Genomic DNA, 13512 nt, shown 5'->3' with positions numbered 1-13512 from the left:
TGCGGGCATCTCCACTAGCTGGAATGCCCTGTGGCGCTGTAAGAAAGGGGGTGAGCCTTTGAGGCTCACCACCAGGTGTTACAGTTCCTGCAGGGGGAGGTGAGAAGCACCTCCACCCAGTAGAGGCTTTGTTACTAGCCACAGAGTGACAACGGCACTCTCCCCATGTGGCCAGCAACATGTCTGGTGTGTGGCAGGCTGGCAAAACTAGTCAGCCCACACTAAAAGTCGGGTATGTTTTCAGGGGGCATCTCTAAGGTGCCCTCTGGGGTGTATTTCACAATAAAATGTACACTGGCATCAGTGTGCATGTATTGTGCTGAGAAGTTTGATACCAAACTTCCCAGTTTTCAGTGTAGCCATTATGGTGCTGTGGAGTTCGTGTATGACAGACTCCCAGACCATATACTCGTATGGCTACCCTGCACTTACAATGTCTAAGGTTTTGCTTAGACACTGTAGGGGCATAGTGCTCATGCACCTATGCCCTCACCTATGGTACAGTGCACCCTGCCTTAGGGCTGTAAGGCCTGCTAGAGGGGTGACTTATCTATGCCATGGGCAGTGTGAGGATGGCATAGCACCCTGAGGGGAGTGCCATGTCGACAGTCATTTTCTCCCCACCAGCACACACAAGCTGGCAAGCAGTGTGTCTGTGCTGAATGAGGGGTCCCCAGGGTGGCATAAGACATGCTGCAGCCCTTAGAGACCTTCCCTGGCATCAGGGCCCTTGGTACCAGGGGTATCAGTTACAAGGGACTTACCTGAATGCCAGGGTGTGCCAATTGTGAAAGCAAAGGTACAGTTTTAGGGAAAGAACACTGGTGCTGGGGCCTGGTTTGCAGGCCTCAGCACACTTTCAAATCATAACTTGGCATCAGCAAAGGCAAAAAGTCAGGGGGTAACCATGCCAAGAAGGCATTTCCTTACAATGGGTATAACCATAATTTAACGTGGGCAAACCAGAGAAACTTTACAAAGTGGTCAAAGACAAAAGTATCCAATACATGGTCTGAAAAGTGATTAACATAGGAGTTCAACCAGTTATTCACAAAAAGGGAAGAGTGTCCAGACCTCCACCTTTATTAGCTAACAGCAAGTTACTTCTTTAATCAAATAGCATTGTAGTGCCACAATTCAAAAATATATTTGAGACAAATATTTTCAACCACATTATTTGTAGGCTATTCGCATTTTTCCATCTCTCAGCACCATACGGAGTCGTTTCTGCTGTCTAGACCAGTACAAAACTAGCAGAAATAGAAGTGAGAAAGCCTCCAGCATTTTTGAAAAATCAGACACCTGCATGCCTGGTATGTAGTAATATCTTTTTACTCATCATTTTTGGAATCCAATCAATCTTTGTTAACTTGAGGCTTCTACAGTCTAAATGTGAAAAAACAGGTGGTCTTAATAAATAAATAACAAACCTCTTAAGAAGTCAAAAACAGCCCTACACTTAAGGAATAACACCCCAAACAAGCATTTGAAATCCAATAGGTCTCACATTTTCTTGAGTAAGAGCTATTGGCATTGTAAATTCAGAACTAGACTTTTCGTGCCACATAAATTGGTCAACCCAGTCTCTTAATTTCATCTTTTCCTGTCATGTTTTAGTGATCATTGGCAGCTACTGATATCAGAAACCTCTGAACAGAAATTGGAAAATAAGGCTGGAAAAGTATTTTCTTTCTAACAGAATGAAAAGTCTTGCAAGAGTTCTTGCCTCGCATCTCAACAAAGCTCTAATGAAGTTAACAGCAGCAAAGCAGACTGAGAAGATTTATGGCCCCAATAAAGGACATAAGCAATGCCCTGTGTGTGGCGTCCTGAGTGCTGGGAGGAAGAGGTCCTTGGGAAAGAGACTCTCCGAGGCTAACTAAGTTTCACATCATCGCTTCAAGGTTTAGCTACCTTCTACTAAAAAGGGCATATTGGGGCTTTTGTGAGCAGTGAGCTAAACAACTGGGTATGTCATTTGTAAAATAAGCTTATTTTAGGAGCCAGAGGTAAACAAGGACAGCACTGGAATAAAGCCAAAGCAAATGTCAGTGAGATGGGAGGAACAGAATGCTGCAATAAAACAGGCAGCTACCAGCCTAAGACAACCACAGTGAAACGGCAGCAGCAAAGAAATAAAAAAAAGTCAGTCATACCAACAGATAAAAAAACACAAAGTGGAATAATACAGTAGTTGGTCACTGCTATAAAACAGAAAAAGGAGGGTGAAAAAGGCAGAAGTAACCATATGCGAGCAAGAATTTTAAAAGGACACTGCAACCAACAAATGAAATTGCTTTAAGCCATAAAAGTATGCTAAAAGCTTTCAACGTAAAAAACAAGTCTGCAAGAGGAAAGGGTTTCACTTCTGGGGAAAATGGAGGAGGGTCTGCCTTATGTTTGTTTACAGAGATAGACAGAAATATGGAAGGAAATTAGCTGCAAGAACCTGAGGTGTCAATATTAGAAGTGGTGGCAAACACTATAATTTGCTAGCGGAGAATATGATGACGCCAGTGCTGAATTATGAGAACGACCATGATGCCATGGAAAGAGTACATTTTCCTTTACTTGTAGTAAAGTAGTGAGGGGCAGTTGGTTCAGTATGTTAATGTAAAGTATAATTATATTGGGGCATTGGTACTCCATTTTCAAGGATGCTACGACAGGTCAATTGAAGGTCTCCTCTCAGGGCTGTGCTCAGAAGAGGTGGATAAGCGTCTTAGTAATGGAGCAAAACATGGGTAGAGGTACTGGAGTAACAAGGGTGCTGCATGTCTGGACAGGGAAGAACTTGGATTGGCAGAAATATGTTGGTTCAGAGTACTGAAACAGGGTGAATTGGTAAATACCAATGAGATGGTGCACAAGAAGCATATAGTTACTCAAGAATAGACTTCACTGGTGCAGACACCAAAAGCTATATGCCAAAATGGCTACAAATCAGCAGGAATGACAGAAAGCAGCATGCACCTCTTACCTACAGCAGCCTTGGCTGTCCCAGCATGCACCTGCAAGGCCTGACCTTTATAACTCAATGTTGCTGTAATATTCACAATAACCCCTCCATGGGCCTACAATGGGACAGATAAATATAAGTTGCGTTAGTATGGGGTAAATAGGAGGCTATAAGTATCTCTGTTGCATTTTTTGGGAAAATTAAAACGTACATAAAGGCAGAACCAGGCAGAATCTGATTCAGTTCCAAACGAGCTGAAAGCGCTAAACCACAACACCCATGAGTAATCAAAATGGGGAGACTTTTCCAGGATAGAGAACTAGCACGTGGGAACATGTGGGATAATACGTTCCAGTTACATATATTAGAGACTCCATGGCTTTATGATTGTCATAAGTGGGTCAGTATTCCTGCTCAGTGAAGAAAGGTAACAAGGAGGCAGACGGCTTGAGAGGATTTATTCTTTGTGGCAGAAGTGGACATTACCATTCCACTCTGGCAGGATGGTCTACGGTACACAAGGCCTACCTGAAAGCACTTCTCGAAAACCACCTTGGACGTGTTAAAGGTGCCCATGGTGTCGATGTCTAGCACGGTCTTGTATGCGTTGAATGACAGAGCGCTGGCTGGACACAAGAAGTTTCCTGCAGCATCTACACAGGGCAACACAATAAAAAGTGAAATAGGGAGATGCTAATCAATTTTAGAAATGTGAAAACCACTATAGCAGTATTTACATTTATAAAGATGGAAGCAATGGGACTATTGAAGGATATTCTCAGAAGGTATTTGGAGCAATAGTATTGGGAATCAAAAATCAGATCACAAGACACCCATCTTCAAGCTAGGTTGATACACAACCTCAACAGATTCCAAATCCACTCATAATTCCAAATTTCCTTTACAATATTTCAGTCCTTCACCCTTTCCAAAATACGTACTGTTGACAAGAATATTGATATGTCCAAACTCGGCCAGTGCCTGGTCCACAGCAGCTATGATAGTCTCAGGCTGTCTGACATCCACACAGAGAGGAAGGCAGCGCTGACCAGTAGCAGTCATCAACTTCTTGGCAGCCTTGGGAACAGAAAAAGAGTTAGGAAAAAATAAAAGAATTAGAAGCTTGTATGAAAAAGGTTCTCTGGTATCTTGCTGGTCGAATAAATATTGTTGTTTGTGTGGTTTTACAGCACAAAAATGAAGTGTAAAGATTGTTTACTGCCACACAAGCTCCTTCTGACATACCCACTGTTGTGAATGAGAAGCCAAGACAGTCTACTTAAATATACCAAGTAGTATTCAATACCGAACTAGGTATATACAACAAACAACTGACTGTTTCATACAGATTTGTTCACGAAATCACTCAGATAAGCCCCACCAAAAGGATACCAAAGTCTCTAAATAAAACATACTTACTTTGATGTTAAAAAGATACTTCTCTAATTTAACTAGTAAAGTAAAGATGTCTATTGGTACATATGCACTTTGAAAAACACCTGCCACAAAATTTATGCCAATCATTACACAATTTCATATGGAAAGTTTGCGTTTGTTAAACATAATGATTACATACGCTGAAAGCAGACTTACAGATGAATTAACCCATACTTGGTGCTGATCGATTTAAGGGTTATAAAGATACTAAAGGATCACAAAAGAAAGACACGTCTCTTGTAAGAAAGTGTTAAACCAGAGCAGAAGAATATATCAAACATTCTCTAGTGAAGAAACATACGTCTCTGTGGCCTAAATAGCACAGTGTTACCAGAATCCAAATTCTGCATTTTAAGTCAATAACCTTGTATCTCTTCTATTTAACACTATTTTCCAGTGAGCTAGCAACCTGAAATGTATCCACTAACACCTTCGATGATATGTATTCTTACAAAGAGATCCTGAAAGCTATCAGGTGCCTTCTGTGCTTGCTTCAAGACTTTTACTAATCTGCACATTCTAATCTGCAAGCTGGGGCTTCTCTTAGCACTGCTCCGGTTTAGTACCCATGCTCCGGCCTACAAGCTCCCACTAACTACCACATCCTGCACTCCACTCATTCAACTCACTCTACAGCCACTAATCAGAGCCTCAAATTTTAAAGCCCCACTTAACTTTCCTAGCCCTTTGGTGAAGGCCCAACATGTTCCCTCCATGTTCAATACCTTCTTTGAGTTTCTGAAGCATCAGCTTTAATTGTAACCTTCATTGTCCCAACGTGAATTTAAAAAAATGTTAGGCTCACCTCACCCATCACTCATAACTTAATGTTACTGCTGCCAATCCCCATCCTTGCTTCACAAAACACAACCAGGTGCTACCTTTGCTCTGACTCTTCAATCTGAACACTGCCATAGTATCTTGCTAGAGATCGCATAATACTGCCCACTTCCATCTGCTTCTTTTCTTTGAATGCCATCAGGAGCGACGAGATTCCTTCTCGCCTCTAAATACTGCTACTGCCAGCATCAACCACCCTGCTCCACATAATAGCGCCAGAAGCTTAGTGACCGCTCCCTCTCTTCTCTGAAGGAGCTGCTATTCTTAAATTGTTAACGCTACTGAGGCACATTTTGTATGAGTATACATATATCTATCAATATGCCATAGTACAAATGCTTCAGTGCGACGTTCTTTTCATAACCTAGACACACTAATTAGCACATTTGAAACATCTCTGTTGAATGTCCTTTGTTATGTAAACTCTTTATCCATCTTTTGTTTGATAATGGATGTTAAAGATCACAATCAATTTCAAAGTATACCAAACTTGTCTTGGCTCCATCTAGTGTTAATTTATACAATGTGGTGTTTTTTTCTTTTTTTTCTTTAAAAGTGTATATTTAGAGACTCAAATTCCTGGATCCTGCCTTGTAATGCGTTTGTCAGCAGCGTTAAAATTCAGCAAACATTTGCAAAAATATTGTTGGACCAAAGCAACAATTTGCTTTGTGGAAAAGAATGCAAAAACTTAAGCTAGCCTTAGGTGTGTGTGTGGTGCTCTCCAAGTCCATAATGCATCAATAATAGATGCTGCAATTCAGCTCATACAAATTCACAACTATAAAACCCTTGCTTCTTTCTGTACAGTACTTACAAGCCGAAGGATTTTCATTTATTCACAAATCAATATGGTGTTGAGCTTTCATCAACACAGGAGATGGTTAGAATGCAGATCTATCTAAAAAAAACAAAAAACGTGCTGCATAAAAATTAACCGAATAACAAAACAAAGATCGGCAATGCCAATAGGCTTAGCTTCAAAGCAATATTGTAAGGCAATGTGGAGCATTAAGAGTAAATAGCATGAGAGGGGGGCGTGGCTAGCCTGCCAGCAAGATGTCCATTACTTTGTGAGGCTCTGCCGGGCTTAGGGCTTTCTTCTTCATTTCTCCTGTCAGGAGCGGCTGGAACAGCGCTCCCCTGGCCGGCTGGCCTGCTGTTTGTGACGGTGCATCCGCCCGTCCTCAAACTGGGGCTGACCGGAACCTGTGACGGCCGGCGGTGGAGAGGTGGGCTCGGCAGGTGTCAGGCCTGCGGCGTTGAAGGTGCGCCTGGAGTTTGCAGTCGGCCGCGCGCCGCCTGGGCGCGACGAGGGAGCGGCAGCAGCGCACTGGTTGGAGCAGGCCGGAGAAGAGGCGTCGCTTGGGGGGGGGGGGGGGGGGGGTTCGGCGGTGTTTTTGGGCCACGGCCCGCGCCTCTGCAGCCCCCGCTGCCCTGGGACGCACAGCTGCTGGGCCTCGCGGCTTGGCACGGAGAGGCCTTCTTAGCCTTTGGCGGGGCGGGCTTGGCGGCTCGAAGCGGGGCCAGGCTTGCGGGCAGCCTGCGGGGGCCTGCCCGGTTGTGGTGCCTTCGGCTGCGGGGGCCCCCTGGAACTGGTGATCGCGGGGGCGCTGAGCTCGGCCCTGTGGTCGGGCAGGGCTCGCATTGGACCTCCTTGTGGGGGTGCCCACAGGGGGTTTGGGGGTCGCTGGGTGGCCCCATCACATCGCCGGCCTGGTCGGGGGGCCTCCCTTAAATTTTCCACGCGACATTTTGCATCTTGGAGTTTTTTATGCTGGAGACGACGTTTCGGTGATTGCGGAGGCCTACATTGGACTTTGCTCCATGCCTGCGGGTAATCAGGAGGTGAGCTGCCAGCATTGAAGGTGCACGGAGACTATTACTGGGAGTGAGAGGCTAGCGGCTGGGAGGTACTGCATTGGTACTGGAGTTTTCCTGCGCGACGCGCCGCTCTGGAGGCAAACTTTTTGTGCTGATTTCCTCTTTTTGGGCCTCTGTGGCGCGTTCCCCTCTGTGGTCTTTGGAGGCAGACATTATAGGAAAGGCGGAGCAGCGGCAGGCGAAGATTTCTTTTGATGGAGGCAGGAGGAAAGCTGGTATGCCTGCATCGCAGTCTGGGGAGGCGCCAATGGAGGAAGGGCCCTCGGACACTTCAGTTAAGTCTATGTTTTTGGATCTTAAGAGTAGCTTGGCGGGCACAGATGCTAAACTGGACCACTTAACTGAGCAGAAGGACCGTATCAGGGCCAGAGTGGGTGATCACGATGTTCGTTTTGAGCAGCCAGAGTCGCGCACCTCGGAGTTGGAGGATCAGCGGCATGAGAGCGGGAACGATTGTTGCGGATGGAACGGGTGCTGGAGGTAATACGAACTAAAGACGAAGATTTGGAAGCGCGGTCTCTTCGCAACATTAGGATGTTTGGTCTTCCGGAGTCCAAGGACATGGGCAGAATGGAGGACTTTATGGAGAAAATGCTTGCAGATCTATTTCCTGGTGAGCTCTCTCGAATGCTGGTAGTGGAGAGGGCTCACAGGTCGCTTGGACCCCGGCCTCCCCCTGGGAAGCCGCTGCGACCCATTATTTTCCGCTTACTGAATTATCGTGATAGAGACGTTGTGCTGAGGCTGGCTAGAGAAATACGTCTGGTACTATATAGGAACTCTGAGTTAAACTTCTTCCCAGATTACACTCCGAGTGTGCAGGCGGCGTGCACGGCCTTTCTGCCGGTTAAACGCTCCCTAAGTCTGACTGATACTCGCTTTTCTCTCATCTACCCTGCGAAGCTTCGTATACAGCATGGAGGCGCATTGCATTTCTTTATGGACCTGAAACTGGCGGCTAAGTTCGTTAAGACGATTCCCCAGAGATCTACAACTGAGGGAGCGAGTGATCCTGGAGCGGAGCGAGCGAACCTCAGTGACACTGATTGACTGCCTTTGGGGCTGGAATAACAGTAGGCCTAGATGCCTGTCCGGCAATGCTGCTGTAGTACCTTTATTTCTCTTTTATGTGCCGCTCTGACACTATTACTGCATTTCTAGCCCTCTGTCCACCCCAGGCCATCTGGTCGGTTGGCGGGTTGGGTGGCTAGTCCTACGTCCCTTGGATGAGTCCTCTCACTATGTTGTGGGTCTTTGATCTCCTTTTTGTGGGGTGGGGGGTTCCTTGCTCTGACCTGTTTGGGGGGTCTGTGTGGGTGGGACTTCGTTAAGTCTAGTTCTTCCTTTGTTGTTTGGGTTTTTTCTCTTTGTCCTCTTGTTTTGGATGTGACTGGTGGGCGGCGGAGAGTGGCTTGGCAGCGGGGAGTACGGGCTTGGTGCTTTGGTGGTGCTGGGGGCGGGGTGATGGCGGTTAGCTGCCTTACCTGGAATGTGCGTGGCTTGAATGACCAGCGCAAGGTGCGGCTCATGTAAGCTTATGTTCAGCATCATCAACTAGATGTATGCATGCTGCAGGAGACTCACTTGGTGGCATCCACGTTGAATTGTTTGAAGGCTGGGTGGATCGGTGAGTGTCACAGCGCGGTGTACTCAAGATATGCAAGAGATGTGGCGATTCTGCTGCGCGGGGGGTTGCAACGGCGTACACACCGAGCAATAGTGGATCTGAATGGGCATTACGTTCTGTTGAGTGGAACGCTATTGGACAGGCCCTGTCGGCTTGTTTCGGTTTACGGCCCTAATGTCGACGACCCAGAATTTTTCTGTGAGGTGTGGCGTCTGATTGATTCGATTGGGAGTGGTGTTGTGATTTTGGGGGAGGGTGCGGGGGGGGGGGAGGAGAGACTTCAATGTGGTCCTGGATCTGGATTTCCGGGAGAGCTCTGGCAAGGCGCGACACTCCGCTGCTGCCACCGCTTTAATGACCGTAATGAGTGATGGCGCCTTGACCTATGGATGGTGAAGCATGGAAATCAGAGGGAGGATACGTGTGTTAATTATGTGCATAATAGCTGGACCCGTATAGATCGATGGCTGGGCACACGGGATGTGGAGCTCTGGACACGGTCGGTGGAGCACTTGGCCCGGACCCTCTCGGACCATTCTCCGGTTAAATTGGAGCTGGTGATACCCGGGGGCTCGAGTGCCGCATTTGCCTGACGTCTGCCGCGGGGGCTCTCCAGGATGCAGCGTTCCGTGAGGAGGTTCGCGTGGCTATCAAACAATTTTTCGATGAGAACAGTGGGTCAGTGAGCTCTGCCGGGACGCTCTGGGAGGCTTTCAAGGTGGTTATTCGCGGAGTGTGTCTATCTAAGCAGCATGGAGTGCTTCGTGCGCTGCGGCGGGAGCTGGCTGAGTTGGAGTCGCGAATTGCTGAGTTGGAGGCGAAATTGGTGGTGGACTGGGCTGGCGACACGTTGGCGGCTTTATGGAGCGTGTTATCTCGATATGAAGAACCACGCCTGCGGGAAGTCTGCTTTTTGGGGAAATACGCCAGGGCGCGGCGCTATGGTGAGGGAGACAGGGCCGGGCGAACGCTGGCGAACATGTGGCACAAACTCTGGGCTAGCGGCTATGTCACTGAAATAGATGGGCTGAAGGGTGAGCGGGTGGCTGGAACGGAGGGAGTCATGAAGGTTTTTACTAGATATTTTATGGATTTGTACTCTGCGCCTGCCGAGCTGAACTCTGAACCGGCGCAGGCCCATTTTTCAGAGATTAGATTGCTCTGGCTTGAAGATGCACATAGAGCTTATTTTGATGTACCCTTCTCGGTGGAGGAGATTAAGGCGGTAATTAGTGGCTTGCCCAGTGACAAGTCCCCGGGATTAGATGGCTTGACTCCTGCTTTTTATAAAGAGTACTCCGATATATTAGCCCCTCACCTGCTGGAGGTCTATGCAGAGGCGATGGAGACCGGGGCTCTTCCTGCTTCCCTTCGGGAGGCGCTGACTGTCACGATTCTTAAGCCTGGAAAGGATCCCCATAGCTGCGATTCATACCGCCCGCTCTCTATGATTAATGTGGACAGTAAAATTTTAACCAAGTTGATAGCAGCGAGGCTGCAGCCGTTGATGCCGCGATTAGTGCTACCAGACCAGTCTGGGTTTGTCCCAGGGCGGTCGACGATGCATAATCTGCGCACTTTCTTTGCGGTGGTGGGTGGCCTCACGGTGGAGGTGGGGTGTTTTTAGGCATTTGATTCTCTGGCCTGGCAATATGTATTTGTGCTGCTGGGCAGGGTGGGTATAAGGGCGCGATTTGTGAAGCTGATTCGATTGCTGTATACGGACCCTATTGCTTGACTGCGGCTGAATGGTAGCGTTTCTGACCCTATCTTAGTGGCCCGGGGGACCCGCCAGGGATGCCCTTTGTCCCCGTTACTTTTTGCAATAGCAATGGAGCCATTGGCGGCTTTTCTAGGACAGCACCATAAGAAGTAGGGGGCTGCTGTTCCGACAGCGACCTATACTAATTTCGATGTATGCCGATGATGTTGCGTTGTATGTGCGAGAGCCGAGCAAGAACGTTGATGTCCTGCTTAATGAGGTTGTCCGGTTTGGCGTCTTCTCTGGTATAACGATAAATTGGTCTAAATCAGTCATGCTGCCCCTCACTGCTGGAACCGCGAGCTTTTCGTTGCAATATCCCATCGAGTGGGTGGGTGGCCCAGTAAGATACTTGGGAATCTGGCTGTGTTGTGATGTAGAAACTCTTTGGCTAGCCAACTATGGCAGGTTGGTAGCATGGCTCAAGGACAGGATTGAGGTGCGGCGTTCGTTGCTGATGTCGCTTATTGGGCGCATTGGCATCGCCAAGATGGTCGTGCTGCCAAAATTTCTGTATCTCTTTGTTTACCTTCCGCTGGCGCTTACTGCTGTTTTTTTGCCGTGGCTCCCTTCGGCCCTGGTGCGGCTGGTCTGGGCAGGCGGACAGCCCAGGATTGCTTGGGAGAAGCGGACGCTGCAGTTCGAGCTGGGTGGTCTTGCTGCCCCTGATCTTGAGCTTTATTAGTAATGTGCGCAGGCCCAGTTTGCGTACTACTGGATACGCCCCATGAAGTATTTACCTCACCTTGCGCCGGATAGGTTGCAGAGGGTCCTTGGGTGCTTGTCTCGGCCCCAGTCTCGGAGGGTGGACACAGTTGCATGCACTTCTGGAGCTTGGGCGGGTTTACTACTACCCTTTGCTCCTGCAATGCTAGTGCTAGATGTTGCTGATGAGAGAATGTCCCGGGACGTCCGGATGCAAGACTTCCTTGTTGACTCCGGGCTGTCGTCGTTAGGAGATTGGTTTGAGGGGGAGCGATTGATTTCTCCGGAGGAGGCGCTTAGCGCTGTAGCTGACAATGCTCTACATCAGTTATATGTGTTGCGTGTTTATGTGATGCTCCGTGAGCGATTTGCCGGCCTCCTGGCGATGCCAAAGACATGGCAGGAGCTGCAGATGCTGTGGTGGGCGCAGTCACCGTGTAGACTCATTACCAAGCTATGTGGGTGTTTGCAGGAACAGCAGAGCGATGTAGCCATGGCTGCTAAGGCAAAATGGGAGCTGGATGTTGGGGAGGATATCTCTGAGGCAATGTGGAGAAGCTGCTGTGCGCACATGAGAGCGCTGTCGCCGAAGTATCGGCTGCGTCTTATTCATTTCAAATTTTTGCATCGTTTATATTACACCCCTCGAAGTTTGTATGCTATGGGAGTGCGTGCAGATGCACAGTGTGAAAGGTGCTGCGCGTCGGAATCAGATTTCATGCATTTGGCATGGAATTGCGGTGAAGTGTGTGCCTTTTGGCTGGAGGTGATGCAGGCAATTGCGGAAATGACTGGCTTGGATCTACCTCTCTCTCCTGTGTTGGTGCTGCTTGGACTGGTGGATGAGGTGCAGCCGGTTTGGAGACGACTGGTGGGAATGCTGCTATTGCTGGCTAAAAGAAGAGTGGTGATGTGCTGGGGGAGGGGCAGGGCCCCTCGTGGGGCTGATTGTCTGCGTGATGCGGTGTTCTGTCAGGAGCAATTAATTACTTTTTGGGACCTGGCCCCTGAGTGCTCTCGCCCCAGTGATATCTGGGCCCCACTACGCTCCTTCTTGGAGTCTCATAAATGAAACGCGATGCGCTTCTTTCTGAGTGGTCATGCACATGGAGGATTGGCCTGTCGTTGCCCGTCAGCGCCATGCATGCTGTTAGGTTGGATGATTCTGTGCCTGTGTGCTCTAATGCTATTTCTTCTGTTCAGTGTACAAGGCGTTGACTGGAATCTGATGCTTTGAGCACACTGGGAATCTCTTCTTGCTGTATTTTATTATTGGCTGACTCCAATAGCTAAAGGATGTACACTGCTGGACTAGATATGTCTGTATTTGCTCCGCTCCTGGGGCTGTCGTTGTACGTTTATAAAAATTGCACGAATAAATAAATAAATTAAAAAGAGTAAATAGTATGAGAAGGGCTTTGTATCTATGTGGAAACAAAGAACTGTAGAATAATATTAGTGTAGTTGAAAAGGTCAGTTACGCTGTCAAGCTTGGCCTAAAATTCCATGTAGGCTAATGACTGCCGCCAGAGAAAAACACAATAAATTAACTACTTACCTAAGACACTTTAAAAACATTTCAATTTTATCAGTATGCCCCTGAAAGTTCAAGCTCCGACAACTGGGTAAACAAAATGCTAACAGCTGCGCAGAGGGCAAGATTTTTTTCTTGGCAGCACACAACGTTTACTCGATCAAAACATGTACTACTGACTCCCAACATGTGGGTGGAACCAACGTTCCTCTATAGTGATGCGCACATAATTCTCTGGCAACAGCTGCTCTGTCAAGCCAGACCATAAAAAAAGAGGGTAGCCCCAGTGTATTTATTACTTCAGATGCATGATTGTTATCTGGCATAGCAAGCTCAAGATTCTATGCAACAATTGTGCTCTGCAAACCACTGCTCAAGAGCTGAATACAGGGGTGCCAACCTATCCTATTCAGGAGGGCCTGCAATTTTCACACACTGTATTACCAAGGCAAAATGCCACAAATGTACCTCTGCTAACAGATTGCATGACCCTCTCCTGAGAGGAACACTCTCCTTTTCAGACCCAGCACAGGAGGGTGTAGCACCCATCCCTTTGAAGCGGAGCTCTATTCTTTCTACAGCCTGTCTCAGCAAAGGACAGCACCCTGCTCCCTTTATATCTAGTCTTAGCACAACATAAGACCAGCTTCCTCGAAGGAAATCGGTGCCCATTTTATATTCGTTATTAACAGGGCACAGCACCAGGCACTTCTGAGGAGCATTCCACCATGATTTCATGTCCAGAACGGTGTGAATCAATTTCT

At 47.8% G+C, this 13512-nt stretch overlaps 1 protein-coding gene across 4 annotated transcripts in view; it reads right to left on the bottom strand.

Annotated features, from left to right (window-relative positions):
* The window catches only part of DECR2 (2,4-dienoyl-CoA reductase 2), a 47860-nt gene that overhangs the window by 23128 nt on the left and 11220 nt on the right, over positions 1 to 13512 (bottom strand). For all 4 annotated transcript variants that reach the window (XM_069210356.1, XM_069210355.1, XM_069210352.1 and 1 more), the window contains exons 5-7: positions 3901 to 4036; positions 3488 to 3612; positions 2981 to 3074 (exon numbers count right to left, since the gene is read on the bottom strand). In XM_069210356.1, the coding sequence (XP_069066457.1) occupies positions 2981 to 3074; positions 3488 to 3612; positions 3901 to 4036 (355 nt within the window). The remainder of the gene's footprint in view (positions 1 to 2980; positions 3075 to 3487; positions 3613 to 3900; positions 4037 to 13512) is intronic.

The sequence above is a fragment of the Pleurodeles waltl genome, chromosome 10 (genome assembly GCF_031143425.1).
Source record: "Pleurodeles waltl isolate 20211129_DDA chromosome 10, aPleWal1.hap1.20221129, whole genome shotgun sequence".
NCBI classification, from domain to species: domain Eukaryota; kingdom Metazoa; phylum Chordata; class Amphibia; order Caudata; family Salamandridae; genus Pleurodeles; species Pleurodeles waltl.
Note: the sequence above shows the minus strand (reverse complement) of the source record. Positions and strands in the feature narration are given on the sequence as shown.